Below are 16,738 nucleotides of genomic sequence, written 5' to 3'. Positions count from 1 at the left end.
GCCCACCTGGGCACTGCTGCCTCCTCTTCAGCTCCTCTCTGCCAGCACCCCCAGGGCCCTCTCTGCCTGGCTGCTCTCAGCCACTCTGGCCCCAGCCTGTAGTGCTGCCTGGGGTTGTTGTGGCCAAAGCACAGAACCCTGCACTTGACCCTGTTCAATTGGCTTTGCTGCACCTGTCCCTGCTGGTTTGACAAATGCACAAGTGCTTGGGGGGTTGATGAATCCTCTGTGGAGCACAGCACAGCCATCTCTGTTGGTTGCTGCCTGTTCATGTAATGGCAAAGCACAAGCTTTGGGAGCATTGAAGCAGTGGCTGGTTTTATCTGGGTTTTGGCAAAAGAGAATGGGAGGTTCAGAGAAGGCAACCTGTGACAAGGCAAAAGGGCATGCATGGCCTGAAGCTGCACCAGGGAGGGTTTGGGCTGGGTATTATGAAGCACTTCCTGATGGAAAGGGTAATTAGACCCTGGAATGGACTGCCCAGGAAGGTAGTGGAGTTGCCATCTCTGGAGGTCCTGAGAGAGTCATTGGACACTGGAATGGGCTGCCCGGGGAGGTGGTGGAGTCGCCATCCCTGGAGCTGTTCAAGGCAGGACTGGACGTGGCACTTGGTGCCATGGTCTGGCCTTGGGCTCTGTGGTAAAGGGTTGGACTTGATCATCTATGAGGTCTCTTCCAACCTTGGTGATACTGTGAGAGCCTGGATGTGGCACTGAGTGACATGGCCCAGTAAAAGTGGTGGTGTCAGATCCTAGGCTGGGGTTGGTGATCTCAGCCTCAATGACTCTGTGATGCTGTAACCAGGCTGTCTGTGGTGCTTGTGTTTCAGTCCTGGTGCTGTGCATGCATTCTGTGCTGGTTGGAGGGCAGGAGCAGGCCACCTTCCTCACCAAGGCTCTGGAAATGGGGCTGGCAGGTGGCAGATATGTCTTCGTGCCCTATGACACCTTGCTCTACAGCCTGCCTTACCAGAACCACTCCTTCAGCGCCCTCGCCGCGGACGCCAGGCTGCAGGAGGCCTATGATGCTGTGCTGACTGTCACACTGCAGTCTGCAGGGAGCACCTTCCTGGATGCATTCAGGAAGCCAAACACAGAGGTGAAATAATCGAGGGCTTGGAAGCCACCCAGGTAAATATGCCTTCTCCTGGGGCTGTCTGGGACGTGGAAATGGGAGACAGGCAATAGTGATAAAGTACAGGGGGCAGACAAGATGGATTGGGGGCTTATTTCAGCAGCCTGGAAACCCTCCTCTTCACTCCAGCTTCTGCCTCAGCAAGGCTGCTTTGTCTTCTAAGGCAAGAGCTGCCCTGCTCTGCTGATCCTGCTCCCTCCTGAGTTGTCAGCAGGCAGGTGCCCTTTGCAACTCCTCTCCTCATCACTGAGAGGCTGAGGGACCTGGGGCTTTGTCATAGAATCATGGAATCAGGCAGGCTGGAAGAGAGCTCCAAGCTCAGCCAGCACAACCTAGCACCCAGCCCTGCCCAACCAACCAGACCATGGCACTAAGTGCCCCAGCCAGGCTTGGCTGCAACACCTCCAGCCACAGCCACTCCACCACCTCCCTGGGCAGCCCATTCCAATGCCAATCACTCTCTCTGCCCACAGCTTCCTCCTCACACCCAGCCTAGGTATTTGGTCTAGTGAAGAGAAGGCTTAGAGGGAATCTGATCAATGCTCATAAATATCTGAGGGCTGGGGGTCAAGAGGGAGGGGACAAACTCTGCTCAGTTGTGCCCTGGGATAGAAGTGCTCAGGGCAGAGCTCATTGCTGCCTGCAGGGAGGCTGTAGCCAGGTGGGGTTGGGCTCTGCTGCCAGGCAAGCAGCAACAGAACAAGGGAATGCAGTCTCAAGTTGTGCTGGGGGAGGTCTAGGCTGGATGTGAGGAGGAAGTTGCTGGCAGAGAGAGTGATTGGCACTGGAATGGGCTGCCCAGGGAGGTGGTGGAGTGACCGTGGCTGGAGGTGTTGTAGCCAAGCCTGGCTGGGGCACTGAGTGCCATGGGTTAGTTAATCAGGAGGTGTTGGGTGCTAGGTTGGGCTGGATGATCTCGAAGGTGTTTTCCAACCTAATAGATTCTGTCATTTTTTACATCCAAGGAATAAAGAATGCTCTTACTGAGAGGATGATCATTTGGGCATGACTCTCTTCCTACCTGGGTAGAGACAGGGGCCTCTGACTTTGATCTTGTCTTTGTGGAGGATGCTTTAGTGAGGTGCTGGTAAAGGCCAGGGGAGCTCCAGGCTCTGGGGCTGGGCTCTTCCTGTGGTGAAGCAATTTTGCATGGGCTCAAAAATATTCTGAACTGTTGTTTTGGGTAACACCCACTAGAAAAGAGATACTCAAAGAGCCACACAGCTTCATAGAATCAGTCAGGGCTGGAAGGGAGCACAAGGAGCAGCCAGTGCCAACCCCCTGCCATGCCCAGGGACACCCTACCCTAGAGCAGGCTGCACACAGCCTCAGCCAGCCTGGCCTCAAACACCTCCAGCCATGGGGCCTCAACCACCTCCCTGGGCAACCCAGTCCAGCCTCTCACCACTCTCCTGCTCAACAACTTCCTCCTCACCTCCTTTTGACTGCTCCAGCACTGCCTTCAACCTGGGATCCTTCAAACCCATTACCCTCTGAACCTTAGTGCTCAAATGTCTCTGCTCTTGAGCTTACAGCTTAGCCAGTGAGCTGTTTTAGCCACAGATCTCCAGCCAGAGGCTGGCAGCAGCACATCCTGACCACATCTTCTGCTCCTTGTTTAGGTTTCTCCCCTTTTTGGCACCATCTATGACTCCATTTACCTGCTGGCAATGGCCATGGGCAGCGCCCGGCGCAGCGGAGCCAAGCTCTCAGGGTCTGCCCTAGCTGAGCACACCAAAAACCTCAGCTTCCCTGGATTTAGCAACTGGATCCAGACAGACAGCTGTGGGAAGAGGATGAGCAACTACGTCATACTGGACACAGAGGGCCGTGGGAACCAGCTCTTCCCAACCCACTTGCTGGACATGTCTTCAGAGCCTGTGTCTGTGAGGAGCCTGGATTGGGCCATCCACTTTCCCAGTGGAGCTCCACCCAAGCCAGACCCAAGCTGCTGGTTTGATCCAGATGTTCTCTGCACTGGAGGTAAGACAGGGAAAACAAAAACCAACCCAGCCCCCAGGGTGAAATGGTATTAGGTTCATGCTTCTTGTTAGGAACAGGAGGATGCTCAGAGGGCTGGAGCACCAATGCAGACTGGGCAGTGGAGAGCAGCCCTGGAGAGAGGGACTTGGGGGTGCTGCTGGAGGAGCAGCTCAGCAGGAGCCAGCAGTGTGCACTTGCAGACCAGAAAGCCAAGCAGAGCCTGGGCTGCAGCAGCAGCAGTGTGGCCAGCAGGGCCAGGGAGGGGATTCTCCCCCTCTGCTCTGCTCTGCTGAGACCCCACCTGGAGTCCTGCATCCAGCTCTGGAGCCCCTGGGACAAGAAGGCTGTGGAGATGCTGGGGAGTGTCCAGAGCAGGGCCAGGAGGATGCTGAGAGGCTGCAGCAGCTCTGCTGTGAGCACAGCCTGAAAGAGTTGGGGCTGTGCAGGCTGGAGCAGAGGAGGCTCCCAGGGGACCTTCTTGTGGCCTTCCAGCATCTGAAGGGGGCTCCAAAAGAGCTGGGGAGGGACTTTGGAGGCTGTGAGGGAGTGTCAGGAGTGGGGGGAATGGAGCAAAGGTGGAGGTGGGGAGAGTGAGGCTGGAGGTGAGGAGGAAGTTGTTGAGCAGGAGAGTGGTGAGAGGCTGGACTGGGTTGCCCAGGGAGGTGGTTGAGGCCCCATGGCTGGAGGTGTTTGAGGCCAGGCTGGCTGAGGCTGTGTGCAGCCTGCTCTAGGGTAGGGTGTCCCTGGGCATGGCAGGGGGTTGGGACTGGCTGCTCCTTGTGGCCCCTTCCAGCCCTGCCTGGTTCTATGGTTCTAGGAGCCTGAGAGGTGACCCCATCAGTGTTTATCAATGTGCAGAGGGTGAGAGCCAGGAGGATGGAGTCAGCTTTGCTCGGTGATGCCCAGTGCCAGGACAAGGGGCAGGAGGTAGTGATTCTTTACCCAGCTGGGTCTGCAGCTCTGAAGGCTCAGCAGAGCTTACCTCATCAGGACAAGATGACCATCATTAAGCAATTTGAGTTGCTGTAGAGCACAGAGGCAGCAAATGAAAGGCTGAGAGGCAGAGATCCCTGCCCTGCTTCCTGGGTTCACCAGACCAAGCCTGGTTGTGTTTATTGCTTTCAATTTGAGGCATTTGTGGTGCAATTTTAACGTCCTCGGGGAAACCAAAAGCCTCAGGGCAGGATATTTAGCTTCCACTTGACATATTTACCTACAGTGCTGAGCTTTTACTCCTACTGCTCCAGGACATGACTTAAACAGGCAAAATGAACCACAGCTACAGAACGTTTCATGCAGCAGCTGAGGGAAAAGAATCTTTCCCCTTGGCTCTGCCATGGCTGGTTTAAATCAGTCTCACTCGGTGGAAATCAGAGCTGCATTGATCTTGCAGCAGCCAGCTATGGAAGTGGCAAACACAATGCTACCCTGAATCCAAAGCTTACACTGCCACTGGGAGCAGTGCAGGCATTCAGCATCCCAGAGCAGGCTGGGGGGGGAACCCCTCACTGTTTTACCAAGAGCAGGTTTTATGTTGGCCTCTTTACAGAAGCACAGAGCTGCAGGGCAGTTTGTCAGGGAAGTGGCTATGGGTTGTTACTGCTGATCTTTTGCAGGCTGGATCCTATCACTGGAATGAAATCCCTGCCATCTGCAGAGCTAGAGTGCAGGGGGCAGAGGGGAGGTGAATGTCATGGATCCATAGAACGCTTTTGGCTTGGAAGGGATCATACATCATAGAATCAGGCAGGTTGGAAGAGAGCTCCAAGCTCAGCCAGCCCTGCCCAACCAACCAGACCATGGCACTAAGTGCCCCAGCCAGGCTTGGCTGCAACACCTCCAGCCACAGCCACTCCACCACCTCCCTGGGCAGCCCATTCCAGTGCCAATCACTCTCTCTGCCAGCAACATCCTAACAACATCCAGCCTAGACCTGCCCTGGCACAGCTTCAGACTCTGTCCCCTTCTTCTCTTGCTGCTTGCCTGGCAGCAGAGCCCAACCCCACCTGGCTACAGCCTCCCTGCAGGCAGCTGCAGGCAGCACTGAGCTCTGCCCTGAGCCTCCTCTGCTGCAGGCTGCACCCCCCCAGCTCCCTCAGCCTCTCCTCACAGGGCTCTGCTCCAGGCCCCTCCCCAGCCTTGCTGCCCTGCTCCAAACACCTTCCAGCACCTCAGCATCTCTCTGCAGTTCCGGAGCCCACAACTGGACACAGCACTGCAGGTGTGACCTGAGCACAAGAACCTCTCTTGTCCTGCTGCCCACACTGCTCCTGAGCCAGCCCTGGATGATCTTTGTGGTCCCTTCCAACCTGACTGATTCTATGATGCCATTGACATTTGTGTATTCAAAAGTAAGCATCACCTGAACACTGTGGGGTGGTTGTGGCCAGGAGGAGGTTGCTCTCTTCTCTCAGGTGGCCAGCACCAGAACAAGAGGACACAGCCTCAGGCTGCACCAGGGGAGATTTAGGCTGGAGGTGAGGAGAAAGTTCTTCCCTGAGAGAGTCATTGGGCACTGGAATGGGCTGCCTGGGGAGGTGGTGGAGTCGCCGTCCCTGGAGCTGTTCAAGGCAGGTCTGGACGTGGCACTTGGTGCCATGGTCTGGCCTTGAGCTCTGTGCTAAAGGGTTGGACTTGATGATCTGTGAGGTCTCTTCCAATCCTAATAATACTGTGATACTGTCTTCTGGTATTCTCCTGGCTGAGTTTTTGCCCCCTGATGCTCTGATATTTGGCATCTTTTTGCCTAGATCAAAGGGGTGTTCTGAGTCACTGATTCTTTTCCCCCTCTTTGCACAGGGATTGAGCCTGCAGTCGTCATTCTGGGAGCTATGCTGCTGTTTGCCCTGCTGCTTTGTGCTGTGGGCCTGACCTCTCTCATCAGGTGAGCACTGAGGTGTGGGTTTCAGCCAGTGCCACTTTGATCTTCTGTGGGAATTTTGCATTTGACCCAGCACTTTAAACCACTTGGAGAAAGGGGGTTGGAGGAACTTCTCTGCAAGGACAGGTTGATAGAGTTGGAGTTGTTCAGCCTGGAGAAGAGGAGGCTCAGGGCAGAGCTCATTGCTGCCTGCAGGGAGGCTGTAGCCAGGTGGGGTTGGGCTCTGCTGCCAGGCAAGCAGCAAGAGAAGAAGGGGACAGAGTCTGAAGCTGTGCCAGGGCAGGTCTAGGCTGGATGTTAGGAGGAAGCTCCTGGCAGAGAGAGTGATTGGCACTGGAATGGGCTGCCCAGGGAGGTGGTGGAGTGGCCGTGGCTGGAGGTGTTGCAGCCAAGCCTGGCTGGGGCACTTAGTGCCATGGTCTGGTTGGTTGGGCAGGGCTGGGTGCTAGGTTGGGCTGGAGGAGCCTGGAGCTCTCTTCCAGCCTGCCTGATTCTATGACTGAGTTCAGCAGAGCTCCTGGCTTGCCCAGCTCTCCCTATCAGCTCATCCCCAAACCAGTTTCCCTTCCCCTCCTGATTCATGCCTCCTACCCCAGATGACACAAGGCCACCCAGCAAGCAACCTTCCCAGTGGTTCCCCTGCTTGTAACACACAGCTGCCTCTGACTCCTCAGCCACTGAGGAGGTTGCCTCCATCCCTCCCCACTGCCAAGCCCTTGGCTTCCAGCCTCCACAATGACCTCAGTAAAACACAATCTTTCTGCCTGCTCTACTTGTAAACTGTTCCACAGGCAGCAGACTGTGCAGGCAGTCTGGTGTGCAGGTCTGGAAGGCTCAGCCATGAGTAGAGATGCATGACAGCTGCAAGGAAGGGGAGAAGTAAAAGCCTAGCATGACTCAGAGCATGATTTATGCTGGGAAGGGCTTGTCTGGAACTGCATTTAATCCCCAGCATGGTCTGACTGCAATCGTGGGGGCTCAGGGCATGGCCAGGGAGCTGCTCAGTGCCCTTCATTAGGGTTCACCCTGCTGCCTGTCTCCTGGTTTTAGCAGAGAGCTGCATCCTTCCATGGGTTGGGGGGGAGGAGGATTGACCACACACAGTGAAAAGTACACCATAAATGAGGTTTTTGCTGGAAGCTGAGCTGGGTGGGTCAGGACAAGGCAGTTAATGACAGAATCATTGGATTGTTCCTGTTGGAAAAGACCTCCAGGAGCATCAGGTCCAAGCAGCAATCTAACAGCACCATGGCCATTAAGCCATGGCCTGAGCTCCCACATCCACACCTGAACACCTAGAATCACACCATCAGCCCGGGCTGGAAGGGAGAACAAGGATCAGGCCCCCCTGCCATGCCCAGGGACACCCTACCCTAGAGCAGGCTGCACACAGCCTCAGCCAGCCTGGCCTCAAACCCCTCCAGCCATGGGGCCTCAACCACCTCCCTGGGCAACCCAGTCCAGCCTCTCTCCACTGCCATCTCAGTCCAAGCCAGGACACCATGGTTTGTCTACTTGCACCCCAGTCCTTCCCTGCTGCCATAGCACAAGCTGGACTCTCTTATGGAGTCCTAGAACCAACCACTTTGGAAGAGAGCTCCAAGCTCCTCCAGCCCAACCTAGCACCCAGCCCTGGCCAAGCACCCAGACCATGGCACCAAGTGCCCCAGCCAGCAGAGACACCATGCGTGGGGTCTTGGAGGTGGCACACACTGGCTGCCTGCCTAAGAATGCTAACTGTGGCTCTCCAAATCTCCCAGGCATAACCTCCTGAAGAGGCAGCTATTCAGGGGACCCAACAAGATAATACTAACCTTGGAGGACCTCATCTTCATCAACCCAGAGCTACGTAAAAAGGTAGGTCACAGAATCAGGCAGGTTGGAAGAGAGCTCCAAGCTCTACCAGCCCAACCTGACACCCATCCCTGTCCCTTCCATTGGTGACAGCACTCTGGTGGGACATTCCCAGACAGGTTTACTCTATGGTATTCTCATATCTGTGGTGGTCTGGGGAGGTCATTTCCTTCTTCATGCTTCATCTACCCACTTCAAGCCAGACAGGGAACTGCTGGAGCAGGTCCAGTGGAGAGGCATGAGGATGACTGAGGGACTTGAGCTGGAGAGAGCCTGAGAGCCCTGGGGCTGCTTAGCCTGGAGAGGAGAAGGCTGAGAGGAGATCTGAGCAAGGTGCACAGAGAGCTGAGGGGTGGGGGTCAGGTGGAGGGGGCCAAGCTCTGTTGGGTGCTCAGCAGCAATCAGCCAAGGAGCAATGGATGCAAACTGGAACAGAGAAGGTTTCAGCTCCACAGGAGGAGAAACTTCTTTGGTGTGAGGCTGGCAGAGCCCTGGAGCAGGCTGCCCAGAGAGGTTGTGCAGCCTCCTGCTCTGCAGCCTTTCCAACCCCACCTGGATGCATTCCTGTGTGAGCTACCCTAGAGGACACTGCTCTGGCAGAGGTTGGACTGGATCATCTGTGGATCCCAGGCTCACAGGATGTCAGGGGTTGGAAAGGACCCAATTAGATCATCCAGTCCAAACCCCCTGCCAGAGCAGGACCACACAGTCCAGCACAGATCACATAGGAACACGTCCAGACAGGCCTGGAAAGGCTCCAGAGAAGGAGACTCCACAGCCTCTCTGGGCAGCCTGTGCCAGGCTCTGGGACCCTTCCAGGCAAGTCAACACTTGGGAGACTTGGGAGGTTTCAACCATGGTATGGCCTGAGGCTGAGCTGGAGTGGAGGTCCACATCCAAAGGTGGTAACTGTCTTGCTCCTGCTTCCCTGTCCCCCCAGAGGCTGACCTTGGACAGTCTGACTGATGCAAACAGCCTGGCAGCTGATGGCAGAAGCCTGAAGTCTGTAACCCACTCCTCTTCCTCAAAAGGTGCAGCTGCCACCCACGAGACATCCAACGTGGCTCTGTGTGAGGTAGGTCAGGAGCCTCAGGCAGTCTTCTCCCACCCCTTCTGCTCCCTGAGCTGCTCAGGAGAGGAAAAGTTCGGACTGCTGCACTGCAGGGCCCTGAATGAGAACACTGCTGATGGACCCCGAGGATGGAAGTAGGTTCCCAAGCGTGGAGAAAGGTTGTGGAGCCTTGGAACAGGCTGTCCAGGGGTGTGGTGTTCAGCCTGGGGGAAAGCAGGTTCAGGGGAGACCTTCTAGACTCATAGAACCAGTCAGGGTTGGAAGGGACCACAAGGATCAGGCAGTTCCAGCCCCCCTGCCATGGACAGGGACACCCTACCCTAGAGCAGGCTGCCACTGTCTACAGCTCCCTGAAAGGAGATTGGAGCCAGGTGGGTGTTGGTCTCCTCTCCCAAGGGACAAGAAATAGGACGAGAGGCAATGGCTGCAAGTTGCAACAGATAAAGTTTGGTTTGGCTATTAGGAAGCATTTCTTACCTGAAAGAGCTGCCAAGAGCAGTCTGCCCATGGAAGAGATGAAGTCCCCATGCCTGGAGGGGCTTCAAAGGCATAAAACCACAGACTCAGCCAGGTTGGCAGAGAGCTCCAAGCTCAGCCAGCACAACCTAGCACCCAGCCCTGCCCAACCAACCAGACCATGGCACTAAGTGCCCCAGCCAGGCTTGGCTGCAACACCTCCAGCCACGGCCACTCCACCACCTCCCTGGGCAGCCCATTCCAGTGCCAATCACTCTCTCTGCCAGCAACTTCCTAACAACATCCAGCCTAGACCTGCCCTGGCACAGCTTCAGACTCTGTCCCCTTCTTCTCTTGCTGCTTGCCTGGCAGCAGAGCCCAACCCCACCTGGCTACAGCCTCCCTGCAGGCAGCTGCAGGCAGCAATGAGCTCTGCCCTGAGCCTCCTCTGCTGCAGGCTGCACCCCCCCAGCTCCCTCAGCCTCTCCTCACAGGGCTGTGCTCCAGGCCCCTCCCCAGCCTTGCTGCCCTGCTCCAAACACCTTCCAGCACCTCAGCAGCTCTCTGCAATTCAGGAGCCCACAACTGGACACAGCACTGCAGGTGTGGCCTGAGCAGTGCTGAGCACAGGGGCACAAGAACCTCCCTTGTCCTGCTGCCCACACTGCTCCTGAGCCAGCCCAGGATGCCATTGGCTCTGCTGCCCACCTGGGCACTGCTGCCTCAGCTTCAGCTCCTCTCTCCCAGCACCCCCAGCTCCCTCTCTGCCTGGCTGCTCTCAGCCACTCTGGCCCCAGCCTGCAGTGCTGCTTGGGGTTGTTGTGGCCAAAGTGCAGAACCCTGCCCTTGGCCTTGTTCAGTCTCATCCCCTTGGCCTCTGCCCACCCATCCAGCCTGGCCAGGTCCCTCTGCAGGGCTCTGCTACCCTCCAACAGCTCCACAGCTGCTCCTAGCTTGGTGCCATCTGCAAACTCAATGTCCTACTCCAGATCATCAATAAAGATATTGAACAGGACTGTGCCCAGCACTGATCCCTGGGGCACACCACTGGTGCCAGCTGCATGTGGCACCATTCACCACCACTCTCTGGGCCCAGCCCTCCAGCCAGTTCTTGACTCATACCAGAGTGAATCTGTCCCAGCCAGCAGCTGCCAGCTGTGCCAGGAGCTTGCTGTGGCAGAAGGTGCCAAAGGCTTTGCTGCAGTCCAGGCAGACTCCATGCACAGCCTGCCCCACACTCACCAGGCAGGAACCTGATCATAAAAGGAGCTCAGGCTCAGGCAGGACCTGCTCTGCCTAAACCCACCACGTGCAGATGTGGTGCTTTTGGGACATGGTTTAGTAATGACCTAGCAGTGTTTGGGTGGTTGGACTTGATCAACTTGAAGATCTCTTCCAATCAGGTTGATTCTCTGATTCCATGGACTTACTCCCTCAGCCCTCACCCTGACACCTGACATGTGGGGTCATGGTACCTGATACCCTAGCTAGCATCCCTAGGTGTGACCCCTGCTAGAGATGGCATCACCTAAAAGCACCATGCAGAGCCTTTCTCACAGGACAGCCTGGTGGTAATGATGTGTTTCATGAGGACCTTTCTTAGGAGATAGGATCCAAGTGCAGAGTGAAAATGCTGTCACATTGCACTTCATGCCAGGAGGAGGCTGTGCAGTTTAAGGAGCAGCAATGGCCAAGAAAACTCCTCCCACCCACCAGTTCTTTCCTAAAGACACAGCCTTGGGGGACATGGGAATGGTGTGTTCCCTGACAAGGGGGAGAAGGGACTGGGTCATCATTGCCCTTTGAATCAAAGCTGTGTTAAGGCAACTTACAGAACCATAGAGTGACCCTGGTTGGGAGGGACTGGCAGAGCCCATCTGGGTTGGGAGGGACTGACAGAGTCCAACTAGTCCAACACCCAGCTGCAGAGTTCTGCTCCAGTGAAGGTCCTTGCCTGGCACTGTATTTTTTTGTGCTCTGGGTACTCCTATTTGGGTGCAGTGTGGAGAGAATCTACTGCCAGGAGCACTGCAAACCCCCAGCCAACTCCAAAGTGGGGACTCTGGAGCTCCAGACCCGGGTCCCAGTGTCACCTGCTGCTCAGAGCCTTGCTCTGTCACTCACCCTGCTCTCTTGTGGCCAGGGAGACTGTGTGTGGCTGAAGAAATTCGAGGCAGGAGCAGCTCCCAGGCTAAGGCAAAGCTCCACCAGCATCCTGAGGAAGGTAGGAGGAAGGAGGGTTGGTGTGGCATGTGGAGGGAAGGGTGCTTGGGGGCACAGTCATGGCTGCAGGGTGGATTTGCTCTCCTGGGCTCCTAATTATCCATGGACCCATGGCATGGCTGACAGTGAGCCTTGCCTGCTGCAGTCTGGTGGAGTGGGCCATGAGTGATTGGAATGATGGAATGAGTTGCCCAGGGGGGAGGTTGAGACCCCATGGCTGGAGGTGTTTAAGGCCAGGCTGGCTGAGGCCCTCTGAGCATCCTCCTGGCCCTGCTCTGGACACTCTCCAGCATCTCCACAGCCCTCTTGTCCCAGGGGCTCCAGAGCTGGATGCAGTGCTCTGGGTGGGGTCTCAGCAGAGCAGAGTCTCCTCCTCTCCCTGCAGCACAGCCCCAGCTCCCTCAGCCTCTCCTCATAACAGAGATGCTCCATTCCCTTCACCACCTCTGTGGCTCTGTGCTGGACAGGCAGGTCTGTGTCCCTCCTGAGTGTTGTGTGCTGTAAAGAAGCTGCTGGGCAGCCCTTGGCTGGTGGAGCCTCTCTGTAACTCCCTCTCTTGTTTCAGATGAAGGATCTGCACCATGAAAACGTGAACCTGTTCCTGGGCCTCTTCTCTGACTGTGGCATCTTTGCCATAGTGACAGAATACTGCTCCCGAGGCAGCCTGCAGGACCTGCTGAGAAGTGAGGACATGAAACTGGATTGGATGTTCAAGTCCTCTCTCCTGATGGATCTAATCAAAGTAAGGGCATTGCTGCTGCTGAGCCATGCCCTGCATGTGCCTGCTGCACTGACAGAGGTGCTGCAGCCAGGGCAGTGGGGCAGAGAAAATCCTCTGTGGGTGGGACTGTAGCAGGGTGTGAGGTGGTGATGGAGAGCTCTTGCTCCTCTCCTGCTACCAGCTGGGAGAAGCCCTACTTGGGGCATAGAACCACAGAGTCAGGGCTGGAAGGGAGCACAAGGATCAGCCAGTGCCAACCCCCTGCCATGCCCAGGGACACCCTACCCTAGAGCAGGCTGCACACAGCCTCAGCCAGCCTGGCCTCAACCCCCTCCCTGGGCAACCCACTCCAGCCTCTCACCACTCTCCTGCTCAACAACTTCCTCCTCACCTCCAGCCTCACTCTCCACACCTCCACCTTTGCTCCATTCCCCCCACTCCTGACACTCCCTCACACCCTAAAAGTCCCTCCCCAGCTTTTTTGGAGCCCCCTTCAGATGCTGGAAGGCCACAAGAAGGTCCCCTGGGAGCCTCCTCTGCTCCAGCCTGCACAGCCCCAACTCTTTCAGGCTGTGCTCACAGCAGAGCTGCTGCAGCCTCTCAGCATCCTCCTGGCCCTGCTCTGGACACTCTCCAGCATCTCCACAGCCCTCTTGTCCCAGGGGCTCCAGAGCTGGATGCAGGACTCCAGCTGGGGTCTCATCAGAGCAGAGCAGAGGGGGAGAATCCCCTCCCTGGCCCTGCTGGCCACACTGCTGCTGCTGCAGCCCAGGCTCTGCTTGGCTTTCTGGGCTGCAAGTGCACACTGCTGGCTCCTGCTGAGCTTCTCCTCCAGCAGCACCCCCAAGTCCATGCAGTAGGGCTACACCCACACAGCAGTTTGGGGGTTAAACATACACACCAGGTTGGATCTGGTCACCTATAGTAAGGAAGCTGGTGACAAATCCATGCTTCCTAAGGAGTCTCTATTTGCAGAAACCACAGGGTGCTAGGGGTTGGAAGGGAGATCCAGAGATCATTGAGTCCAACTCTTCTGCCAGAGCAGGAACAGAGGGTCTAGTGCAGGCTGCACAGGAACACACCCAGACAGGGCTGGGAAGTCTCCAGAGGAGGAGACTCCACAGCCTCTCTGGGCAGCCTGTGCCAGGACTGTCTGACCCTTACAGTAAAGAACTTCTTCCTCACGCTGGGGTGAAGCCTCCTGTGCTGCAGTTTACACCCATTGCTCCTTGGCCTGTCACAGGGCACAGCTGAGCAGAGTTTGTCCCTTCCCTCTTGACCCCCAGCCCCCAGGTATTGATCTGCATTGATCAGATCCCCTCTCAGTCTTCTCATCACCAGACCTAACAGCCCCAGGTGCCTCAGCCTCTCCTCACAGGGCACTGCTCCAGCCCCCTCAGCATCTTCATAGCCCTCCCCTGGACTCTTCTGAGCCTCCTCCCTGTCCCTCCTGAACTGGGGATCCCAAAGCTGAGCACAACATTCCAAGTGAGGCCTCACCAAGGCAGAGCAGAGAGGGAGGAGACCCTGCCTTGGTGAGACCTTTCCTGGGCAGACCAGGACGCCTTTGGCAGGGAGTCAGTGCTGTGCCTGCTGCAGTCTCAGGTGACAGCTGAGCTCGGTGTCAGTGTCTGCAGCTGGATGGTGTCACTCCTGGGGAGCAGCCTCAGCCTGCCCTGTGTTCCCAGGGGCTCAGGTACCTGCACCAGCAGGGCTTTGCCCACGGGCGCCTCAAGTCGCGCAACTGCGTGGTGGACGGACGCTTCGTGCTGAAGGTCACTGACTATGGCTACAACGAGCTCCTGCAGGCACAGCAGTGCCCACACACCCAGCCAGCCCCAGAAGGTAAGTGCCAGGAGGACACAGCGTGGCAAAGACTTCTTCACTGCTGTCTTCATTGTCCTAAAGCTACTGCAGATCAGTGATGGTGCAGCCACCCCAAGCAGCGCTACAGGCTGGGGACAGAGTGTGGGAGAGCCCTGCAGGGGCTGGAGGGTGGGCAGAGGCCAAGGGGATGAGACTGAACAAGGCCAAGGGCAGGGTTCTACACTATGGCCACAACAACCCCAAGCAGTGCTGCAGGCTGAGGCCAGAGTGGCTGAGAGCAGCCAGGCAGAGAGGGAGCTGGGGATGCTGGCAGAGAGGAGCTGAAGCTGAGGCAGCAGTGCCCAGGTGGGCAGCAGAGCCAATGGCATCCTGGGCTGGCTCAGGAGCAGTGTGGGCAGCAGGACAAGGGAGGTTCTTGTGCCCCTGTGCTCAGCACTGCTCAGGCCACCCCTGGAGTGCTGTGTCCAGTTGTGGGCTCCTGAATTGCAGAGAGCTGTTGAGGTGCTGGAAGGTGTTTGGAGCAGGGCAGCAAGGCTGGGGAGGGGCCTGGAGCAGAGCCCTGTGAGGAGAGGCTGAGGGAGCTGGGGGGGTGCAGCCTGCAGCAGAGGAGGCTCAGGGCAGAGCTCATTGCTGCCTGCAGCTGCCTGCAGGGAGGCTGTAGCCAGGTGGGGTTGGGCTCTGCTGCCAGGCAAGCAGCAAGAGAAGAAGGGGATAGAGTCTGAAACTGTGCCAGGGCAGGTCTAGGCTGGATGTTGTTAGGAAGTTGTTGGCAGAGAGAGTGATTGGCACTGGAATGGGCTGCCCAGGGAGGTGGTGGAGTGGCTGTGGCTGGAGGTGTTGCAGCCAAGCCTGGCTGGGGCACTTAGTGCCATGGTCTGGTTGGTTGGGCAGGGCTGGGTGCTAGGTTGGGCTGGCTGAGCTTGGAGCTCTCTGCCAGCCTGCCTGATCCTATGGGTCTATGCAGTGTAAGAAATGTGCTGCTGTTGGCTTTTGCAGAGTTGCTCTGGACAGCTCCTGAGCTGCTGAGGGAGCCAGGCCCGTGCAGAAAGGGCACCTTCAAAGGGGACATTTACAGCTTTGCAATCATCCTGCAAGAAGTGGTTGTTCGGGGCCCACCATACTGCATGTCAGAGCTCTCAGCTGAAGGTAGGCAACGTCTTCTCTGCATCTTTAAGGCTTTACAGAGTGCTCAAAAAGTGTCTGGCCAAGCCCCTTGGGTAAAACAGTAGTGTCATAGAATGGCTTCTGTTGGGAGGGACCTCAGAGATCATCCACTCCAACCTCCCTGCCGTGAGCAGGGACAATTCTGCACCAGATAGGGCAGTTCATGGCCTCGTCCAGCCTGTCCCCCCCTCCTGACCCCCAGCCCTCAGATAGTTATAGACATTGATTCAATCTCCTCTGAGTTTTCTCTTCTCCAGACTAAGCAGCCCCAGGGCCCTCAGCCTCTCCTCACCAGGCAGTGCCCTCCAGTCCCTTCCTCATCCTTTTAGCCCTCACTGGACCCTCTCCAGCAGATCCCTGTCCCTCTGCAACTGGGGAGCCCCAAACTGAAGGCAATGCTCAAGATGAGGTCTCAGCAGGGCAGAGCAGAGGGGCAGGAGAACCTCCCTGGACCTGCTGCACACTCTCTGCTCAATGCCCCCCAGGACCCCATTGGTCTCTTGGCCCCCAGGGCACATTGCTGTGCCATGGATGTTCTCCCCCAGCACTGCCAGCTCCCTCTGCACAGGGCTGCTCTCCAGCAGTCACCTCCCAGCCTGGACTGATGCAATTTGCTCTCCCTCCCCAGGTGCAGGACTCTGCACTTGTCCTTCTTGGACCTCCTTTGGTTCCTCTGTGCCCAGCTCTGTCTGCCCAGGTCTGGCTGGATGGCAGCACAGCCTGCAGCTGTCTCAGCCAAGCCTCCCAGCTTGGTGTCAGCAGCAAACTTGCTGAGCAGCCTCTCTGTGCCCTCATCAGTGTCACTGATGTGGGTGCTGCACAGCAATCAGCCAAGGAGCAATGGATGCAAACTGGAGCAGAGAAGGTTTCAGCTCCACAGGAGGAGAAACTCCTTTGGTGTGAGGGTGGCAGAGCCCTGGAGCAGGCTGCCCAGAGAGGTTGTGCAGCCTCCTGCTCTGCAGACTTCCCAACCCCACCTGGATGCATTCCTGTAGGAACTACCCCAGGGGACCCTGCTTTGGCAGGGGGCTTGGACTGGATGATCTCTGGAGGTCCCTTCCAACCTCTAGGGCTGTGTGACTCTGTGCCAAGCTCCCTGTCCCTGTGCCCAGCCACCAGCCCCTCCTCTGACAGCATGCTCCCACCCCTCTCTTTGCCCCAGAGATCATACAGAAGGTGAAGCAGCCTCCCCCCCTGTGCCGCCCGAGCGTGGCCCCGGAGCTGGCCCCGCGGGAGTGCATCCAGGTGATGAAGCAGTGCTGGGCTGAGGCCCCCGAGCGGCGCCCAGCCTTGGAGGAGGTGTTTGACCAGGTTGGTGAGCACAGCAGCAGCCACACGTGAGGAGCTGCTGTGGCCACAGTCTTGCCTTTGCTGCCGGTTCATGGTCTGTGCTGTTTGGCTTACACCCGACCCGGGGCTGCAC

General features: G+C 57.2%; 2 protein-coding genes across 2 annotated transcripts in view; one reads left to right on the top strand and one right to left on the bottom strand.

The window, feature by feature from the left end:
- The window catches only part of LOC135188828 (retinal guanylyl cyclase 2-like), a 30,045-nt gene that overhangs the window by 1,931 nt on the left and 11,376 nt on the right, over positions 1-16,738 (top strand). The window contains 11 exon segments of the mRNA XM_064168534.1: positions 830-1,081; positions 1,084-1,130; positions 2,757-3,117; positions 5,917-6,001; positions 7,759-7,855; positions 8,793-8,927; positions 11,524-11,604; positions 12,169-12,345; positions 14,013-14,169; positions 15,148-15,297; positions 16,478-16,626. Of these exon segments, the coding sequence (XP_064024604.1) occupies positions 830-1,081; positions 1,084-1,130; positions 2,757-3,117; positions 5,917-6,001; positions 7,759-7,855; positions 8,793-8,927; positions 11,524-11,604; positions 12,169-12,345; positions 14,013-14,169; positions 15,148-15,297; positions 16,478-16,626 (1,691 nt within the window).
- TSKU (tsukushi, small leucine rich proteoglycan) overlaps positions 1-16,738 on the bottom strand; it is a 103,822-nt gene that overhangs the window by 77,899 nt on the left and 9,185 nt on the right. The gene's annotated exons all lie outside the window — the stretch shown is intronic.

This window comes from Pogoniulus pusillus, chromosome 3 (assembly GCF_015220805.1).
Source record: "Pogoniulus pusillus isolate bPogPus1 chromosome 3, bPogPus1.pri, whole genome shotgun sequence".
Taxonomy (NCBI): domain Eukaryota; kingdom Metazoa; phylum Chordata; class Aves; order Piciformes; family Lybiidae; genus Pogoniulus; species Pogoniulus pusillus.
The sequence above is the reverse complement of the archived record's forward strand: the minus strand, read 5'-3'. Positions and strand labels throughout refer to the sequence as shown.